This window comes from Fulvia fulva, chromosome 6 (assembly GCF_020509005.1).
Source record: "Fulvia fulva chromosome 6, complete sequence".
In the NCBI taxonomy this organism is placed as follows: Eukaryota; Fungi; Ascomycota; class Dothideomycetes; order Mycosphaerellales; family Mycosphaerellaceae; genus Fulvia; species Fulvia fulva.
The window spans coordinates 4,869,806-4,888,056 of NC_063017.1; the positions used below are offsets into that span (position 1 = coordinate 4,869,806).

At 52.9% G+C, this 18,251-nt stretch overlaps 8 protein-coding genes across 8 annotated transcripts; 3 read left to right on the forward strand and 5 right to left on the reverse strand.

The window, feature by feature from the left end:
* Window positions 1–1,135: 1,135 nt before the first annotated feature.
* On the reverse strand, window positions 1,136–2,647 carry CLAFUR5_07705 (6-methylsalicylic acid decarboxylase atA; the record flags this gene model as incomplete). The annotated part of the gene is made up of 3 exons (XM_047906853.1): window positions 1,136–1,564; window positions 1,626–2,201; window positions 2,267–2,647. 3 exons carry the CDS (start codon window positions 2,645–2,647, stop codon window positions 1,136–1,138), a joined length of 1,386 nt encoding a protein of 461 aa, XP_047762838.1.
* A 429-nt stretch (window positions 2,648–3,076) lies between these two features.
* On the forward strand, window positions 3,077–4,049 carry CLAFUR5_07706 (uncharacterized protein; the record flags this gene model as incomplete). The annotated part of the gene is made up of 3 exons (XM_047906854.1): window positions 3,077–3,347; window positions 3,403–3,534; window positions 3,589–4,049. 3 exons carry the CDS (start codon window positions 3,077–3,079, stop codon window positions 4,047–4,049), a joined length of 864 nt encoding a protein of 287 aa, XP_047762839.1.
* Window positions 4,050–4,283: 234 nt separating this feature from the next.
* Window positions 4,284–4,511, reverse strand: CLAFUR5_07707 (uncharacterized protein; the record flags this gene model as incomplete). Its single annotated transcript, XM_047906855.1, has 2 exons — window positions 4,284–4,369; window positions 4,424–4,511. 2 exons carry the CDS (start codon window positions 4,509–4,511, stop codon window positions 4,284–4,286), a joined length of 174 nt encoding a protein of 57 aa, XP_047762840.1.
* Window positions 4,512–5,232: 721 nt separating this feature from the next.
* Window positions 5,233–6,238, reverse strand: CLAFUR5_07708 (Cyclochlorotine biosynthesis protein R; the record flags this gene model as incomplete). Its single annotated transcript, XM_047906856.1, has 3 exons — window positions 5,233–5,457; window positions 5,517–5,887; window positions 5,941–6,238. 3 exons carry the CDS (start codon window positions 6,236–6,238, stop codon window positions 5,233–5,235), a joined length of 894 nt encoding a protein of 297 aa, XP_047762845.1.
* A 608-nt stretch (window positions 6,239–6,846) lies between these two features.
* Window positions 6,847–8,198, forward strand: CLAFUR5_07709 (uncharacterized protein; the record flags this gene model as incomplete). The annotated part of the gene is made up of 3 exons (XM_047906857.1): window positions 6,847–7,052; window positions 7,101–7,491; window positions 7,545–8,198. 3 exons carry the CDS (start codon window positions 6,847–6,849, stop codon window positions 8,196–8,198), a joined length of 1,251 nt encoding a protein of 416 aa, XP_047763254.1.
* A 490-nt stretch (window positions 8,199–8,688) lies between these two features.
* CLAFUR5_07710 (Aromatic amino acid aminotransferase) lies at window positions 8,689–10,682 on the reverse strand (the record flags this gene model as incomplete). The annotated part of the gene is made up of 2 exons (XM_047906858.1): window positions 8,689–9,835; window positions 9,889–10,682. The coding sequence occupies 2 exons, from the start codon at window positions 10,680–10,682 to the stop codon at window positions 8,689–8,691; spliced, it is 1,941 nt and encodes a 646-aa protein (XP_047763391.1).
* Window positions 10,683–11,670: 988 nt separating this feature from the next.
* On the forward strand, window positions 11,671–13,800 carry CLAFUR5_07711 (uncharacterized protein; the record flags this gene model as incomplete). Its single annotated transcript, XM_047906859.1, has 1 exon — window positions 11,671–13,800. The coding sequence occupies one exon, from the start codon at window positions 11,671–11,673 to the stop codon at window positions 13,798–13,800; it is 2,130 nt and encodes a 709-aa protein (XP_047763390.1).
* Window positions 13,801–15,237: 1,437 nt separating this feature from the next.
* On the reverse strand, window positions 15,238–15,691 carry CLAFUR5_07712 (uncharacterized protein; the record flags this gene model as incomplete). The annotated part of the gene is made up of 2 exons (XM_047906860.1): window positions 15,238–15,511; window positions 15,567–15,691. 2 exons carry the CDS (start codon window positions 15,689–15,691, stop codon window positions 15,238–15,240), a joined length of 399 nt encoding a protein of 132 aa, XP_047763389.1.
* Between the last annotated feature and the right edge of the window lie 2,560 nt (window positions 15,692–18,251).

The window sequence follows — 18,251 nt, forward strand, 5'->3', positions numbered from 1 at the left end:
GAGGGCTGTGACAGTCCAGACATTGGACACTTACTAGACGACCATGCGTTGATGACACAATCGGACTGCCCCTATGGGACAGAGTACAAAATTCGTTATCACCTAGGGCCAGTAGGAGGCATTGTGCTGTATGTCATTGCATCTTACGTGCAAAGAGACTTTGTCCTGTGCGAGGGCCGTGCGATGGGTGAACAAAAATTGCCGCTACAAGCCGAACCAGCCAGTATCTCGTCCTTTGCCGTGTCAAACGCGCGCAGAATCATCCTGGCTATAGTGGTGTTGAATGTCGTTCACGTCTCTTGGAACTTGCACGCATCCATCGCAACCAAACTTGTATTCCATTGCCCTCTGACGTCTGCCAAGTGGAAGTCTACGTCCTGAGATCTTTGCGAACGTTCGTTTTCAAGTATCCCAATACTGCGCTGGTCGTGTCTTCATGCTTGTACAGTAGGTGGTGGAGGTCGAGTCCTTTAGAGGAGATTGTGATGCCATTGGGCAAGTGTTCGAGTACGCCTGTCAGCCACTGCCTGATCCAAGGCACATTGGGCCTATCAGCATGGACTACCATCAGTATCCGTCGGCCTGGGAGAGAATACCCATCGCTGGTGACAGCATGATTGTGCCACTCGTGGGGAGAAGCGAAGGAGATGGAGCAGGAGAGAGCGTGAAGTAAGCGGCCAACCTCGTTTCGGACATGCCGCTTTCTGCCACGAGTCAGGCCGTGATCATCAGGCCACCTTGCTCCGGGACAATCTCAGGTGCCTTGACCAATATCGAACAGCAGCAAAGACGTCTGTTCATTACTGCTATCACCGCAAAATGTTTCGGCTCTGGTAGAGTGTGGCACAGACGCCGTCGGGAGAGCCGCAAATGAAGAGCTTGATGTTGGCCAATTGGAATTGGGACCAAGCAGTCATGCAGTACCGTCGCGTTGACAGTGCGCTAGGTATAATAGTGCTTCCCTCACAACCTTTAGCAGCCATCACAGCGTACGAGAAGACCGGCCCCTCAAGTACGATGCATCCTCCAGCGGACGATTCATGTTGGGGAGCTGCAGCCGCCCAACTTGATATCTAGACCATGGCTTCAGGCATCCTCCAACGCGCGTGTGACAGGCGTATCTGACATCTTGCGCCTAGGAGTCCGATTTCATGCGCGCCAAAGCATCTTGCTGTGCAGCAGCGAGGTCGTAGTCGTAGATGTTGGAACCCCACGTCGGTAGCTTCTCTGCCATACGGCCCACGTCCATGCCAACATCCGGAAGTCGACCAGTGAACAGCTTCGCAGCCCATATACTGGACTCAGCGATGCCTGATCTTCGAGGGCGGCGTAAGGTGTCGTATACACCGAACGTACGGGAGATATCTTCCTTCCTCGAACATGAGCCCAGGACGGTCGAGAGCATGAGGGCATCCTCGATGGCTTGGCCTGCACCAGCTCCCTGGAAAGGAGGAAACGATTGTGCTGCATCTCCGGCGATGCACATGTTGCCTTTGCAATATGTCGGGGTTTCCAAGTGGATCCTCCCACCCGCAGCAAACAGCTTAGGCTGCTCAGTAAAGACCTGGGTGGGATACGCGAGTGAGTGAAGAGCGATGAATTGCATGATGCGGGAAAGCTCATACCTTTTTCATAGCTTTGCCAATGTCGCCCCAGTCAGCGAGATCGCTCTTCAGCCTGTCCTTATCCCACTCCACAAAGGGACTTCGGTGCGGCCATGGTCCGGCGTCTGATCTACCTGCAATCACCTGCATAGCCTCACCTTTCTCGACATGGTCAGTAAGAAGAAATCCGCCAGCTCCTACCCAGCCGTACTGAGTCCGCAAGCTGCAGTAGTCCTCGCCAAAGGCCTTCTTGGCGGCCTCAAGCGGGATAACGACACGATGATTGTAGCCATTTGTGAACACTGGCTTTGCAGCAGGATGATCTTCGCCGAGGACAGCCTGACGGACGATGCTGTTGATGCCATCACACCCTACCAGAGCATCAGCCTCGTAGGTTGTGCCATCCTCGAACCGTAGCCGAACGCGGTCGTCACTACCATGAAGTGCTTCCACAGAGGCGAGCTTCTTGCCAAACTCAAGCACGCCGTCTGGAATTCGCTTCCGCAGTTGTCGCCAGAACGAGGTTCGGTGAACAACAATCTGCGCCACCTTGGGACGAATGTCGCCAACATGACGACCAGAGTCCGGGCCGGTTCCCTGCACAGTTGTTGTCAGCACCGACAAGGTTGTGTAGGCCAAAGGGAAGCATCGTGTAGATTTACAATCATGATGCGGACTGAGGGATCCATTCGCGTTCCGCCGGCCTCGTCAAGAGCTTCCCGTAGGCTTGGCGACATGAGCTTGAGTGCTTCTTGCGCGTTCATGCCAAGCCCAATAGCTGCACCTTCCTCACGGAGTTCGGGCGCTGCCTCAAATATCTTGACTTCCCATTGTGGATGACTGGTCGTGAGCGAGTGCGCGAGACACAGACTGGCGATGCCGCCACCAGAGATGGCTATCTTGAGAGGCGCCATGGTGGCTTGGAGTGCACGCTTGTGTGTGCCAATGTCCGATACCTGACGACAAATGACCAGGCTGTGTGAGTGCAGCGTGGGAAGGAGCTGAAGGATGCGAACGCCGGGTGCAGTCTCGATAACAAACATAACACAGCTTATCCAAAGATAGTCTTCCGGTACCGATGGTCAAGATCTACAAGCCTTCGGAGATCGAATTTGGCGCTAATGGCACAAACCCTATTTGGACGCAACCACACTGTGACACTGCACGTCGGCCCTCAGCTGAATCCTTCGGATCCTTCAAATCCTCTAGCGGCCGGCATTCAATCAAAGCCAACATGTCGATCATGCAGCCGCACGTCAATGGCGGGGCACCTTTGATAGCTGGCAGAATCCACCGCGACACCTGCAGCGAGCACGAGAGGCTTAGCTGTCGTGCTGATGGCCGCTGCCATACGCCTGGTCACATTCGAGGCTCAGTCTGGTAACCTGAGCACGACGACACTCTCGACGCCTCTTCTGCACACCACTGCGCATTCGTCTAGAGCACTCTGTTGAGAGCACGTATCATCCACAATGTCGGAACAGCGACAGTCCAGCATAGACGAGGAGAAAGGCGATTATTATAGATACGACGATGCCACGAGCACCAGCTCAACTCCATTATTCCACGAGTCCGATGATGAGACATCTAGTAGACGGCGGCAGAGCTCACAAGTCTCGCGGTGGGCGACGATGCTACACTGGATCTTTCATATGGTCTCTGCAGTCGCGATTATCTTTCTCGCAATCCGAGCAGTGTCGAGAGAGACTACGCTAGAATGCTGGGAGCGCTTCAATTCGTACAGTGAGTTCACAAAAGTGCTCGAGATCGCAGCTCCGACATGTGTTGACCGCAACAGCGCCCATGAGAGACTTTGTGAGGGATCACCCATATATCGATCACGAAATCAACGGATCAAAACTTTATCAGAGCGACTTCGTCGGTGAAGCATCTGAGAAGACGGAAGCCGCTTGGAGGTCGGCGACCGACTGTGAGTGTGATCGTCTACAAATGTCCACCTGGGCCCAAGCTGACTCTCTATAAGTTGGGCTCCTGACCTTGACAAAGGACGAGGTCGAAACAGTGGGCTACCCAGGATGGTCCGCCCGATTCCCGAAGTCTGCGCGACCTGACCAAGGCTACCCCTTCGTCGTGGTCGGCAATCACCAACTCCACTGCCTCCACTACATCTGGCAAGACCACCATCTGGACTACTACACCGGTCGAGCTGCTTTCAAAGAGAGTCATCCAGAGATGTACGAGGGTCATTACGAGCATTGCATCGATTATCTACGACAACGCTTGATGTGCCACTACGATATGTCAGTCACGCCGTATCAGTGGGTCAAGGGTCACCAGGCTCCGATGCCAGGCGCCTTGACGGGTGAGAAGTGTATAGACTTCGAAGCTATGAAGATATGGATGAAGGAGAACACCCCGGCGACACCGGATGACTTCGTCTGGCAGGTACCAGAGGATGCCGTGGAGTTGGACGACATGCCATAGACTTGGGCAAGGAATTCTGTAAGCTTAGCGATGATACCAATAGTACTCATTACCTCTCCATCGTACACTCCTGTGCGGAAGCATGGTCAACACCTCACAGCAACCATGCCAGAGTCAAGACAGTACTTGTGATGCCTCAGTGGTGTGTTATTCTGGATATCATAAAACTACAAACACAACCCATTCCTCTAATATCATGCCAAACCCGAACGCCCTTCGTACTCATTGATCGCTCTAGTAAGCATTGCCAGCATCGGTGTCCCGAACCTGATCGGGGTTCTTTTGCTTGCCTGGCAAAACGTCGTAGTTGAGGTCCTCGGCTACAGTTTGTTAGCAATGAAAGACGCTCACACTCATGGTGAGATATTACTTACCTCTTGCTTGTAGTTGTACAGGTGCTGCCACAACGCTGCCAAGGAGGAGGCAGAGGGCGAAGACCATCGATGACTTGAAGGGTTGCATTGCTGTTCTTTTGCTTGATCAGATACTGTCGTATGATAGATCTATTCTTCGTCTCTGTTGCTTGTTTGTCTGTCTGTCGCGAAGAAATTGATCAATAAGATGCGGGAATGCAAGTCACAGAAGTCGGCGGATGAAATGGTACCGGCAGTCTCGCAAGTAAACTACAACGTCAGAAATCCACCAAGGCTCGAAGGAATGCAGCAGGGACTTTGATGAGGCTTGCACTGCTTGCTCGACCTGCATGAGGGTAAATTCAGCTCCGCGATAACCTTTCCCTGAACAGGTCCGCATGGAGCGTCACTCATTCGCCCATCGCGGAAGGTGGCTCCATACCCATACGACGATCAGCTGGGAACACGAACCAACATGCGTGCTTATGCGGGTCCAATCTGTAACACCAGAACGTGAAAGCTGATGTTTGTAGATCCCCACGCTCAGCACGCTTCGCAGATCATTTGTTGTTCGGGCAGTTTGAGTTGCCCTAACACCCCGATACACGATTTGAGGTTTCAGGTGGTTGCACTTGGTGGTGATCCTTCGGGTCCATTATCGATCATTATTGACCGCTTCACTTTCCTCACATGATGATGCTCAGCTCTGGAGTGATTGCATTGCGACACGTCCCGGGGTGCTTCGAAGGAATGGGAACGATAGAACGCATGATTGGCAGTCGCTCGATATCGTACACTACTCATGAATTATTCTGCAATTGAAAAAGTCGTTATGGCAGGCCATCTCGGCCGCCTTGATACGGCTTGCCGTCTTCGCAGTACCCGAAGTGATCTCTCAACGGGATCTCCTTCGTGCTGTCCATGTAGCACGCAGAGTTCTCGGTTGCGAAATCTCGCAGAGCATCCCAGCTCTTGCACTTGCGAAGTTGTGAATCGCCTGCCGTAGAGTCTCCAAAAGTATACAGAGGAGTATTATCAGCATGGCATTGAATATGCTGCAAGGAACACATTGTCAGTCACGAAATCGTGCAGATGAAAACGCTCTGAACCTTACCTGTCTCAAAGCATCGAAGCAATGCGTTGTATGCCCGACCGGCCAAGTCAATGGTAGCCCTCTCCTGCTCTCTGTAAAGCTTAAACGAAGGATGGACAGACAATGAATCATGTGGTATCCTTCCAGGAGATAGACACCTTTCTCCTTGCCATGTTCGTCCTTGGGCAGGTACATAGACTCTGGCCAGTGCTGCTCCTTGGCCCATGATCGATCAACCGCAATCAAACCATGCGAAGGCAAGACACCTTCCCACAGTTCGTCCGCGACATGTGCGGAAGGGAGATTCGTGTCGTTTGTCGCGCCAGCCTCCATGCCCCAAGCTGTCCACCATTTGAACCGAGTGTATGCTGTTGGCAATTCTTCAACTCGCGCTGCGCTATGCTGTTAGCTAGGAGTGTTATTATGCCCGTGGTTGAAATCGTACGGATTGTTGGAGGATCTTCCTCTTCGGTGTTAACTTTGTGGGCCTTTGGCAACACAGCAGTGTTGCTTCCTGTGTTGGAATTGCTTTTCAACTTGCTGACGACGAAGACTCCAGTGCAAATATTTGAGATCACGATGGTCAGGATCAGAATAGATAATGTTTCCCAGCTTGTTGACGGTCGCTCTTGCCATGAACCCCGTCGCGATCGCGTGTTGTGTTCTTCAAAGCCATTGTCCAGCTCCGAATCGGTATCCTGTTCGTTGAGCAGGCGCTCTTTGTCGTAGTCATTGGAAGGCATCGTGGTATAGCATTCGAGTTCGGTGGGTGTGATGTTCGGTTAGAAGCTCTCCTCTGCGACAAAACATCGTCGTTCAGCTGCCCAGCAGCTAAATCGAGCGGCACCTGCCAATCCAAGGTTCATAATCGCACAGCTTCCAGCTGGTATGCATGCATGACGTCCCTAGTGTAAGCATATGGGCGCTACTTGCCGAAGCTTAATCGGCTTAGGGTTTTTGGCAGGAGCTGAGCTCAGCTCCCCGACTGCCAACATGGAGGGGAAAGATCTGCAAAATCTGCAGTTACACTGCATGCGAAGTCGATAGTTCCGCGGCCATTCCTGTGATTGCAGAGTATGTACCTCGAGAGTGCCACGGTACGATCAGCTCTGCACGGTGGCCGACCTCTTCTCCCGCCATCGCCATGCGAGTGGGTGATTGCCACGCGCCGAAATCCTGCGATAGTACAGATCCTTTCCTCGTTCAATAACATGGGGCCCTGTGCCACACATGGTCGCATCCTCCTCGACGGAACTGCTGTTTCTTTAGATCTGCTTCAATTCTCCATCTGCGCAGGTCGTGAGCGCTTTGCCAGCGTTGTTGATAGACACTGGACTCAGAAGCTGGCATCATGGGTGAACACTATGTGTATCCGGGCAGCATCGTCACACTTGCGGTTGTATTCCCCGTTATAACGATCTTGGTGGTCACCACTAGGGTGTACTCGCGACACCTGAAGAGAATCAGTCTTGGGCCCGAGGACTACCTTTCCATTGCGTCCGCAATCGTCCTAATTGGATGCTCCGTTGACCTCTTGGTTGGGGTCACGTACGAGCCGTAAGTGCAGGCATAATTTCCAGAGAGGCATGTCCTAACATCAGCTAGTCATGCCTTGGGCTACCATTCTCCGAAGAGCAACACACATTTCGACCTTCCGGGCATCGTGATTCTCGACAAAGTGGAGTGGTCCTTCAATCTCATGTGGTATGTTGGTATCACACTGGTCAAGCTGTCCTTCCTGTTCTTCTACCGGCGAATCTTCCGCGGCGAGATCTTCAGCATCGTCAACTATGCGACGATGGGGTTGGTGGTCGCCTGGGGAATCACCTTCTTTTTCGTGACACTGTTTCAGTGCGGGAAGTATGTCAGCGAGAACTACACGCCGCTGCCGCAGTTCTTCAATCCGAAGTGCGTGAACAGCTTGGCGGTCTTCTTCGCCAATTCGCTCATGAGTTGCTTCATGGATGTGATCATCTTGGTCATGCCGATGCCTCTGGTAAGCAGATTATGTCCTGCTAGACGCTGTATCTCCACACTAACACGCGACAGATCTGGCAACTGAACATGCGCACTCGCGCTAAGATTGCTCTTACTGGCATGTTCGCCCTCGGAGGCCTCTGCGTTGCGGCATCCGCGCTTCGACTGGCGTTGTACAGCCAACTCTGGTGGGCTGTAAAGGTCCACGACGTGCAGGCCTCGATCCTCGGGCTGCAGGGAGCCGACGACTTCGGTATTGTCAGTCTCGCACTCTTCTGGTCACAGATCGAGCTCAGTGTAGCCAACATTACCTGTTGCCTGCCGTCGCTCAAGCCACTGGTGGAGAGCCAGCAATTCCGGAACCTGCCCAGCACAATCTCACAGGTCTCACTGCGGAGTCTCAGAAAGATCGTTGGTGGTGGTCGAAAAGCATCCTCGGACGCATCGTCGTCTGAATACATTGAAACCAAGGATGGCCAGACAATCCGCGAATCGGAAGCAAGATCGAGGGAAATGAGTACCGGAAGTGACGACACGTGGAAGCACGAGAGGCACTTCGGGTCAATCAGCGGTACGCAGTATCAGTCCGACAATCGTTCGCTGGACGGTGGCGTAACGAGTGTCTATGGCACCGCGCAGGGTGGCTTCAGTCCAGAGCCTGGGGCTATCGAGGAAGGAAGAATTACCAGAAAGGTCGAGATTGAGCAGATACAGACCTCGAGGTAGATGATCGTCCAAGCCCGGCTTCAAGATGCTCGGATAACCACCTAAATGGTCCTTATTGATCAATTCGCACGTACGTATTTCCACATCGTGTCGTGCTTCGCCAGATCGTTCCGATACTGTCCTTGCGGCTCCGAAGCATCGTGCTTTTCATTGAGGAGGCCTCGTTTGCGAGGTAGAGTTGGCGACTAGGATCGCTGTATGCAGCCAGAAACGGCCGTCGTTATCATCGGCACTGACACACAGTTTAGTAGGAACAGTACTGCCACTCCTGCAATGGGAGTGAGGTGGTTGCCAACTTCTACGAATATGTTGAGGATGTTCTCGCTTTCCAAGACGGAATCTCCCGTTTCAGACGCCGAGGACCGCGATGCATTTAAGATTAGGTCTAGCGTACCAAGGGGTCTTCTTGCTCCTCAAGTCTGCCTCCCACCATCCTCTCTCATAACTGTCGTAACCTCATATCCATACCCCGTCATTCCCTACAACTCCCCTAACACGGCCCCATCATCTGCGCCATCATCGCCATTGTCTCTCGATTCTGTACCCGACTCTCCCCTTCCTCGTCCTCCTCACCCTCCTCTAGCAACTTCTCCATCGTCTTCTTATCCTTAATCCTAAAGAACGCCTGCGTCCCCTCCGCGATCCGCTTCGTGACCGGGCCGAGATCCTCTTCGTTGAGGGCAGCAAAGCATAACCTGAAGAACTGCCATCCCTTCTTGGCGGCGATCTCGTCGGTGGGACTGAAGAGTGATCCTGGGGCTACGAGGACGAGGAAGGGTTTGGTCGTCCAGAGGATCCAGAGAGCTTTGCTGAGGCGTTCGGGGGATTTCTTGTAGCTTGACCACAAGGGGTGTGACTCGAAGTGGATCTTCAGCCAGAGGAACATGCCACCGACGGGCCAGTCGAAGGAGAGGATTTGGGTCTTCTCAACGACGGACCATTCGTCTGCTTCGTCGAGGGCTTCTTCGTTGAGGCTGTTGCGACGACCGGCTTTGACCAGGTACTTCCCATCGTCTAGGATGCGAGCCATGTGGTTCATGCGTCGCTCGTAGTTACCTCTCAGACCCTCCAGCCAGCGGACCCAACCATCTGCTTTCCAGCCTGCGCCATCGGGAAGAGGACCTTTGCCACCTTTCGTGACAGTCTTTGACTTGTCGAGGCCGGAGTGATCTGGGCCTAGGACGAGTTCTGCGATCATGGGTTGGACGAAGCCGGAAGGTTGTTGTGTGGTGACTTCTGTTATACGGAGTAGACGCTCAATGAGTGCTGGCTGCGCAGTGATCCAGCCCAGACGACAGCCAGGTGCGACGGTCTTGCTGAAAGTGTCGAGGCGTATCACGCGGCCGTCGGTATCAATGTTGATGGAGCTTGGAACGAGGCTATCGAGGAACTTGTAGCCGCTGGACTTCCAGCCTTCGGGAAGTGGCTCTCCGTTAGCGAACATGGAGACGTCTGGGTTGAAGGAGGTATTGGCCGGGTCGTGGATGGTCGTTGTGTTGACGGCCACAGCTGTCGGGAACTGGAGGTACCAGTATGGATCATCTTCGACGATAAGGATATCGTACTTTGAGCAGAGAGCGTAGAGTTCGCGGCGACGCTGGAGGGACAGGAGGCCGGATGTTGGGTTCTGGCCCATGCTGTGCGTGCGTCAGTACCGTCTGTTAGTATCGGCAATATGATTGATACTCACGTCACAGTGTACATGAGATGTGGCAACTTGCCCTTCTTGTGATCCCAATTCTGGAGCACGTCTTTCAGCCCGCCAGGTCCTTCTGCCAGCATTCCCTCATCGTCAATCGCTACTGGCACAATACCAAGGCCTCGTGGTTTCCCAGCCTGCACAGCAGCCATGTATGCGAACTCTTCAACGAGAATATTCTCCTTATCTCTGATCCAATCCTTGTCCGCGCTCCACTCATTCGTGAAAGCTTGCAAGACTTTACTGAATCCATCGGTGTTGCCGTTTGTCAATACCACTTCTGGACCACCCTTATATGGACAGTTTGGGTGTAAGTTCTGTTGTGTGAACTGTCTGATGAAGTAGTAGAGTGGTGGGTAGCCTTGTGCTGTGCCATACTGCAATGCAGTAGAGAGATCAATCTTCTTGACTGGGTTGGCCTGCTTCGAGGTGTGAGGAACAAGGATTGCATCCTGTGGTTGGTTCAAAGGACTGCTCTCCACTTTGAACTTTTTCTCCGGCAATGACAAAGCTGCCAGTGCCTCTTCGTTGGATGGCGGATCGACAGGTCGAATCTCGGTAGGCTGCCATCGATCTGGTCGCGCAACCTTGGCCTCGAGTGTGTCGAATGGAAAATAGTAGTTGTTTGGCAGGCCACCAGCTAGCTGACCTATTCCCGGGATCTGGAAGTACTTGTAGAACATCTTGATCGAGCTGGCATGACGCTGCTTCGTGACTCGACTGAGATGATGACTGAGATCCTTTGGAGGCGGCCGGGTGTCGTTGGCCGGTCCATCTCGTGCCATATTGACGTTGTTTGTATTAGCCATGATGGTGTTGTGGCGATACTGTTATCTGTTGCAACTCAAACAAAGACTGTCAAACAAGCGAATGCCACAGTCCGGGGAGGGGATGTTTGAGGGCAGCTCGGGTGCCATAGCAGATACGTTATCGGCATTGCCCTGGTTACAAATCGAGACGGGCACTTGAACGCGTGAGAATCCCTGCCCGCGTGCCGCGTCTGTGGAACGACCAACCAGTAGAGTTCCACAGACGAAAGCGCGCCCAGCCCTAGCGTTATGCCGGTCATAGATGTCGTCTAGGCGGCATCATATGGGGGGGAATAGGAATTGCTCCGAATGCCGACGCCTGAATCGATGGACGGCATAGCTTTCTGCAGGTCTTCGACGCTGGCCTGATTCGCGCAGCTGACGTTTGGAGATGGGTATATAGATCCTGGACGAATAGCTCTCTCGTGCTTCAAGCAGCACATCACCCAAGAGGGCAGACCTTTTGCTTGACGAGGTCATGACCGAGGATGCTTCCTGGGATCCATAGTTCTAATCGAGAAGCTTCAGCCAAATTTCAGGGAGGTCATCCATGGATGTTGAAACACGTGTCGAATTTGGTTGTCGGCGTGGGAGAGACGTCTCAATCCATATCCATCTTCTCCCTCACACTTGGTCGTTTTTGCATACTGCAGAGCTTCCCCATCGGGATGTCGCATCTCCGGCTCCGGAAGCTGACGGACGACTTCTTTGCAGCATCATCGTGTCGATCAGCACGCGGCAGGAACCCCTCTCTTGGCCTTGCATCCTTTGCCTTGTCCCTTGAACGACTCTTAGTGCTGCATGATATAGGCAAGCATAGCATCACCTGCACCAGCTGTGCCGATGTCGACATAGAGTATCACCACCCACACAGGGTGGAACGGTGGAACCCAGCACAGCAGGAAACGCGACGAGGCACACCCGGATTTAGCCGGCGATAGAGAAACAGCTGCCCGCCTCTACCATGCCGCAGCAGAAACCACAAGACGAAGAACAATGCGTTGCCGTCGCCAATGGAGACTCTTCAGCGCCGCGACCTGTAACGCCCTACCGCGACTCACCGCCCGACTCCGACTCCGACTCCGACTCCGACTCCGACTCCGACTCCGACTCCGACTCCGACTCCGACTCCGACTCCGACTCCGACTCCGACGATGCGCCGCTACGTCCACGCAGCGAGTTCCATGGCTTGGGCAGAACAGCACAGCCGACATGGCAGGACCAGATCTCAGGTCGCGTTCCCTTACGACTGAAGCATGTCTGGCGAGCGACAGTGACCTGGGTGAAAGGCCCCAATCCCCCACGAATCTACAAGATCACACCCATCTTCCCCCGAATCCAACACGCGCCCATCGAGCTTCTGGGCCGCTACGCGCCGAAACGAATACAGCGGTTTTGGCTGCTCATAGCGCTGTATGCCTGCTGGCTCTTCGTCTTCTCCCTCATGCTCTGGCGCTCTGCCTTCGCCGCTGAAGTCCCTGGCTATGGGACACCTGCAAGACTGAGCTGCGGCGCGAGGTACTGGGGCGATAAGAATGGATGTGGCTTGAATGGAGATCAGTGTCGCCCCTTCGCGAATGACACTCTGGCATTTAGGTGTCCGGCTGATTGTCATAAGATTCAGATGTTGAATCCGCATGCTGTGGGTCATCAGGAGGTCGTGTACAAGCCCTTGGTCGTGGGAGGGCCGTCAGATCAAGACACGGGCTATGAGGGGCTTGTTGAGAATGCGGTGTATCGAGGTGATAGCTTCATTTGTGCGAGTGCCGTGCATTCGGGCTTCATTCCGGATAGTGAGGGTGGGTGTGGTGTGCTTACCCTAACGGGAGAGCAGGGGCCGTTTGGGAGCAGTAAAAGGCATGGGATTGAGAGTACCGGGTTCGACAGCTACTTCCCGCTGTCGATTGGGTTCTTGAAGGGCACGCGAGCGCAGTGCAAGGATCTGCGATGGCCTACGTTGGTGCCTTTAGTCATCTTCACCGTACTGCTGAGCTTGTCCACCACGGATCCTGGCGTCCACTTCTGGTCGCTGTTCGTTGCGTTGTTCTTCCATGTAGCGCTTGTCTCGGATCCGCCAGCCAACACGACCTACTATGGACTGATCAGTATTGCTTTTGGACGCTTCTTACCCGCTTGCTTCTGTGCTTGGGTTACATACAAGTACACGGTGAAGCGATCGTTGACTGGCCTTACTGCACAGATTGAGAAGACCGTCCTCTGGCTAGGCGCTGCTTGGGTCGGCAGTCTGAACAACTACACTTTCGATCGAATACCGATCCAGCGTCTGACTCCTCACGACCTCAAAGCACAGCCTGGCGCTGTGCCTGCTCTTATCATCGTCGTGCTGGCTATCTTCTGCATTGCACTGGGGCAAGCTTGGGCATTCCGAGTCGAAGGCCGAATGCCGCGATACTTGGTCATCTACGGTTTATTCGTAATTGCACTCATAATATGCCTCATCGTACCCGGACTGGATTTGCGAATACACCATTACATCCTCGGGCTCCTCCTCGTCCCAGGAACCTCCTTCCAGAACCGACCAAGCTTGGTGTACCAGGGCCTTCTAATTGGCCTCTTCATCAATGGCGTCGCCCGCTGGGGATTTGCAAGCATTTTAGAGACCCCTGCAAGTCTCCTCAAAGGAACACAAGAAGGCACATTACTACCCCTAGTCTCCGTTCTAGCCATCGGCGCGAAGAACATCACCTTCAACCTTGGCACGCTACCCGCCTTCGACAGCAAAGCCAAAGTCGCATACGACGGCATCTCAGTCCTCGTCAACGACGTCGAACGATTCCGCGGCTATGGCGATGATCCTTCTTACGGGGATAGCGATAGTGATTGGCAGCCAGGGCAGAACTTGACGTGGACGTGGACGAGACATGAGCCTAGGACTGGATCGTCTGAATCGGATGAAGCCACGACACAGCAAGATGTGGATAAGCTGGCGACACCGCTTCCGGAATATTTTCGCTTTGGATACATGTCTGGCAGCCGGTCTGGGGACTATAGTAAAGCTGGGAGGTGGGATGGTGAGGGGAATTGGATACCGATGGCCTCGGGGCCGAGTTTGACGGGGCATGATGAGATGTGATGAGACTTGAAGTTGTGCATATTGCTGATACAGATGTTAGAGACACAGTCGGAGAGACGTATGTATTGGTCAGATCGTGTACAGATGTACGATAGAGGGAGATGAGACAGTTCAACAAGAAGAAGTAAGATGAGGTATCTTCAATTCCTGTTCGACTTCTTCTCTTTGAGCTATGCCTCTGCTGACTTACCTGCCGATCTCCTCACGGAATGCGCGACAGCACCACTCATCTCTCCAATCTAACCCTCCACTCTCGCCAACAGTCTACAACGATACTTGGTCCCTCGCGGAGAGTAACCACAAGTCAGCCATCAATCGGAACCATTTCTCTGCTAGGGGGCAGAGGTACAGTAAAATGCAAGGTGTAGTGGGAAGCCTCTCAGGCGGGTCGAACTGTAATGCTATCACTGATCTGACGGTCGACCCTGGACCCCACACTGTATAGAACTAACAACATGAGCGAGGCGCAGACCGGTGCGCGATTTGTATGTATCTGCACAACGCGTCTCCATTTCACCAGGTCAAAGACTCAGTCTTTACTTTCATTGACCCACCGTGGAGAAAACGTGGAGCTACATACATCGGCAACAAGCGACTCGGTCAGCGGCGCCGTGTCGGTGGCTTGGTCGCGAGTCGCGACACGGAGCAATGCTCTCGTCGCGGTCGGGGCTTGCTGTCGTTGTCGTTTTCTTTGGATTGATTTGCACTGGGTTGAGCATCACTGGTACTGTGGAGACTGACAGGTTGAGCGTGCGTTTCAAAGCTGCTGTTTTGGCGGGCTTGCGCGTCGCTCTGGTTTTGGGGACGTATATCCTCTCTCGTGCGTTGATCCTCTAACATCATCTCGTCGAAATGATGCTAATGATGTCCAGCAGCGAAGGCGCCAGCACCTGCTTCTGGACCTACCGGGGGACTGTGGCTGGAGGAGTGTACTTTTTCGATCGTTCGAATCTAGGGGATGCGAGTCTGATCGCCGTCTTCACTGTGGCTGAGTCCCTGGCGGCGACGGACATTGTCCAGTGTCTGACGTTCGGATGTGCGCCAGACGACGGGCAGGTCTCGCAGTTGCTGCTGTGGCTTGGAGGTGGATTGGTCATGGTTAGCACGAAAGGGTTGGAAGTCATGTGGGTGATGCGACGTGGAGGGACGATAGGTACACCAGAGCCTGCGGACTGTGGCAAGGAGTTTAGTGAAATGGATCCATTTCGCGGGTGGTCATATGGTCATCAGGATGCATAAAGATGATGATCATTGCGAGGGACAACATTTTTCAAAAAAAGCCGCCTCCTCCTGCAGCAGTTGCCATGCGACGGCACTCATTGAATCCGTCTAGAATCCCAATCGACCAAGAGGTCAGCTGCAGGTCAATGGAGGTTTCGTACAGCTACAGGCTATCCGCTAGCGCCAGCACGAAGAATTCCCATCCGCCATGTCGCTCTACTGCTGTGCAGGCGCAGGCGGCAGCCCACCGTCATCAGTCTTAACACACTCTGGAGCAGCCCATCCTGGAATAGGCCCAGCCTCGGGATAGCAGCCACCGTATCTCGCACCACACTCATTGTAGTACCACTCGCACTTCTCTCCCGGCTTTGGCTTAGGGCAGTCATCTGGACGTTGAATGCCATCCGAGGGGTTGTCATCGCATGGGCACTCTGGTACTGCGTAGATGGGCACGGGACCTGTGCAAGTGTTGTAGCAGCCGCCGTACCATCTGACCAGTGCGTAAGTGGAGTTCAATAAAGATGGGATATAGAAGGTTTACGTACCTTCCACAGTCGTTGGCAAAGTCTTCACACTTTGTGCAGGCTGGATCGTCCCCCTGGGCTGCAGGAGCGGCATTCGCTACGGTTGCGATGCTGGCCACGAGGGCGACGAGGCGGATCCCAAGCATGCTGATGGTATGGCAAGATTGATGGCGTCGCGTAGTAATCTATGTTGATCCTTGACTGTGGCTTATGGTAGGGCTGTCCATCAAGGTGCTCTCCATCATTATATCTATCAATCGACTCAAGGTGTCTCAGCCTTGGTAACCTTCAGTCTGCGCAACGACTCATGCCTTGGCCACAAGCTCGAAACACGAGGGGATCGTCATCAGGCTTCGTGTACCCCATATAGAAGGCCAAGATAGACTGTTGACAAGTAGGCAGAGTTTAGCTTTGCGACGACTTCGATAGCCGTCCAGTCGGCAGGACAGTCGTGCCATGCGTGAGTTGCCGAAGTTTTGGAACCCGTATCTGGAAGAGACGCCCAGGGCAGAGCCGCAGTATATTCAAGCCGACATAAGGGTCGGGACGCTTTTCGCCGGGCTTCACCAAACTCGGGAAGTTGTTCAAAGTGCACCCTCTCGGCGCGCGCCCGATATATATACTATATATACGATATATAGCTTATTTTACTCGCCTCGCTACGACGAATCTAATAGGGCTCTTATTATTACATATAAGGCTATATTCGACGCGTAATTAATAAAGAGAAGTCGTATATTTACGCGTTACTTTCGTATATAGGATATACTAGATCTACCTTTATCTAAAAACTAACCTCGAAATCTCGAACGACTACGAGCGCCGTACCGCTACGGTATATAACTCTTAGATATATATCCTATCTAGCTCTTATTAGGTCTACGACTCGATCGGTATAAGTATTAGATTGTTACGGGCAGCCCGCGACCCCTTACTATAGCTACGTCGGCCCGGCTGAACCGCGGACCTTCCGTATCTAGTTAGCGCGGCTTGGCTTTGCTTTATAACTTCGCCGCGCCTCGCGCTCCTCTTTTATAGCTTCGTAGAATAATAACTATCTCGTTCGGACCCTATAGTACGCGCGCCCTTATAAGCACCTACGTATAGATACGAGGTAGAAAAGATCCTTAATATATATACCGGTAAGCGGGTAGGTAAGGTAAAGAAGGGGCATAAGCGTAGGGTAGATATATAGTATAAGGTGAAATAGGCTAGATATTAGAACGAGGAGGATAGTAAGACCTAGCAACCTATAGAGGATATACTCAAACACGTAGCCGCCGCTATTATAGACTTTTACTATAACCGGCCGGAGTTATCTACGCCTATAGGCTTCGTAGCTCTATCTAACTAGTCCCTACTAGCTACTAAGGTGCTCGGGCTTAATACAATTAGGGTCATTCCAAAAGACACCGTTACGAATAAGTCGCCTCGAGCCTTACCTCTAATAGAATCTACTCCGTATATATTCGATACTCGAGTAGAGCCTATAGAGCCTATAATAATACCTAACTTTAGTTATAAGGATTATACGCGAGTACTAGCCGAAGATAGACTTAGGTCTAGGGTAAGCTAGCTAACTAGGTAATATATTTCTCAAAGTAGCCGGTCGAGGATAGTCTTAATTATAAGGGCGCGCGTATTATAGGGTCCGAACGAGATAGTTATTGTTCTACGAAGCTACGAAAGAGGAGCGCGAGGCGCGGCGAAGTTATAAAGCAAAGCCAAGCCGCGCTAATCCGATGCGGAAGGTCCGCGGTTCAGCCGGGCCGACGTAGCTATAGTAGGGGGTCGCGGGCTACCCGTGACATTAATAGAGCGAATACGATGTTATCGGATAACGATAGGGCACTAGAGGATAATTAGGCGTTCGCGCGATTATAGAGCTCGATAGGTAAGTAGCCTTATAAGGTAGATAACGCTTAGAGGACTAAGACGTGTTTTAGGAGGGGGGGTACTGTTACAGGTAGCCCGCGACCTCCTACTGTAGCTACGTCGGCCCGGCTAAACCGCGGACCTTCCGTATCGGATTAGCGCGGCTTGGCTTTACTTTATAACTTCGCCGCGCCTCGCGCTCCTCTTTCGTAGCTTCTGTTGAGAATATGCAGGTCATAGGGTCAACATTGAGTGCTTAGGGGGGTTAGTAATCAGGGCTTGCTAGTCAAGTCCTGAGTACAGCTGTCCCTCCTGAAACACCTACACCAACACCGGCGATACTGTATGTAGATACACGCTATCCCATTGGGTCCTTCTTCGTCTTTGGTGTGATCCGCCGTCTTCCACTGCTGCGCAACTCGTACCTGTTTAACAGGTTATGAGCCCGGGTTAGCAACTCGGTGTTTCACCCTCGACAAAGTCGTATTGGAGTTATTCCTCTTCAGAACAAAAGGAAGGCAGACTGGAGGCCGCACCCGCATTGCACAGGAAGCTACAGCCGTGCTGTAGGTGCATATAAGACGTGAAAGAGCCTAGTGAGGCACTGTCAGACTCCGAGTCAGGGAGCCTGTGCCAATACCTCAGACAAGTGGGCGAGCTTACTGAGAAGAGTTGCTCTCAGGACATCGCGTTGTCCTCACCAACTAACTGTTCCGTCTGAGAGAGCCGTAGTGTCTCAGAACACCCTCCCCTGAGAGAGCTACAGACAGTGTCTCAGAAACACGATCCTTACGACCGACTTTCCTCGCTTTCTAGTGGACAGCCATTCTC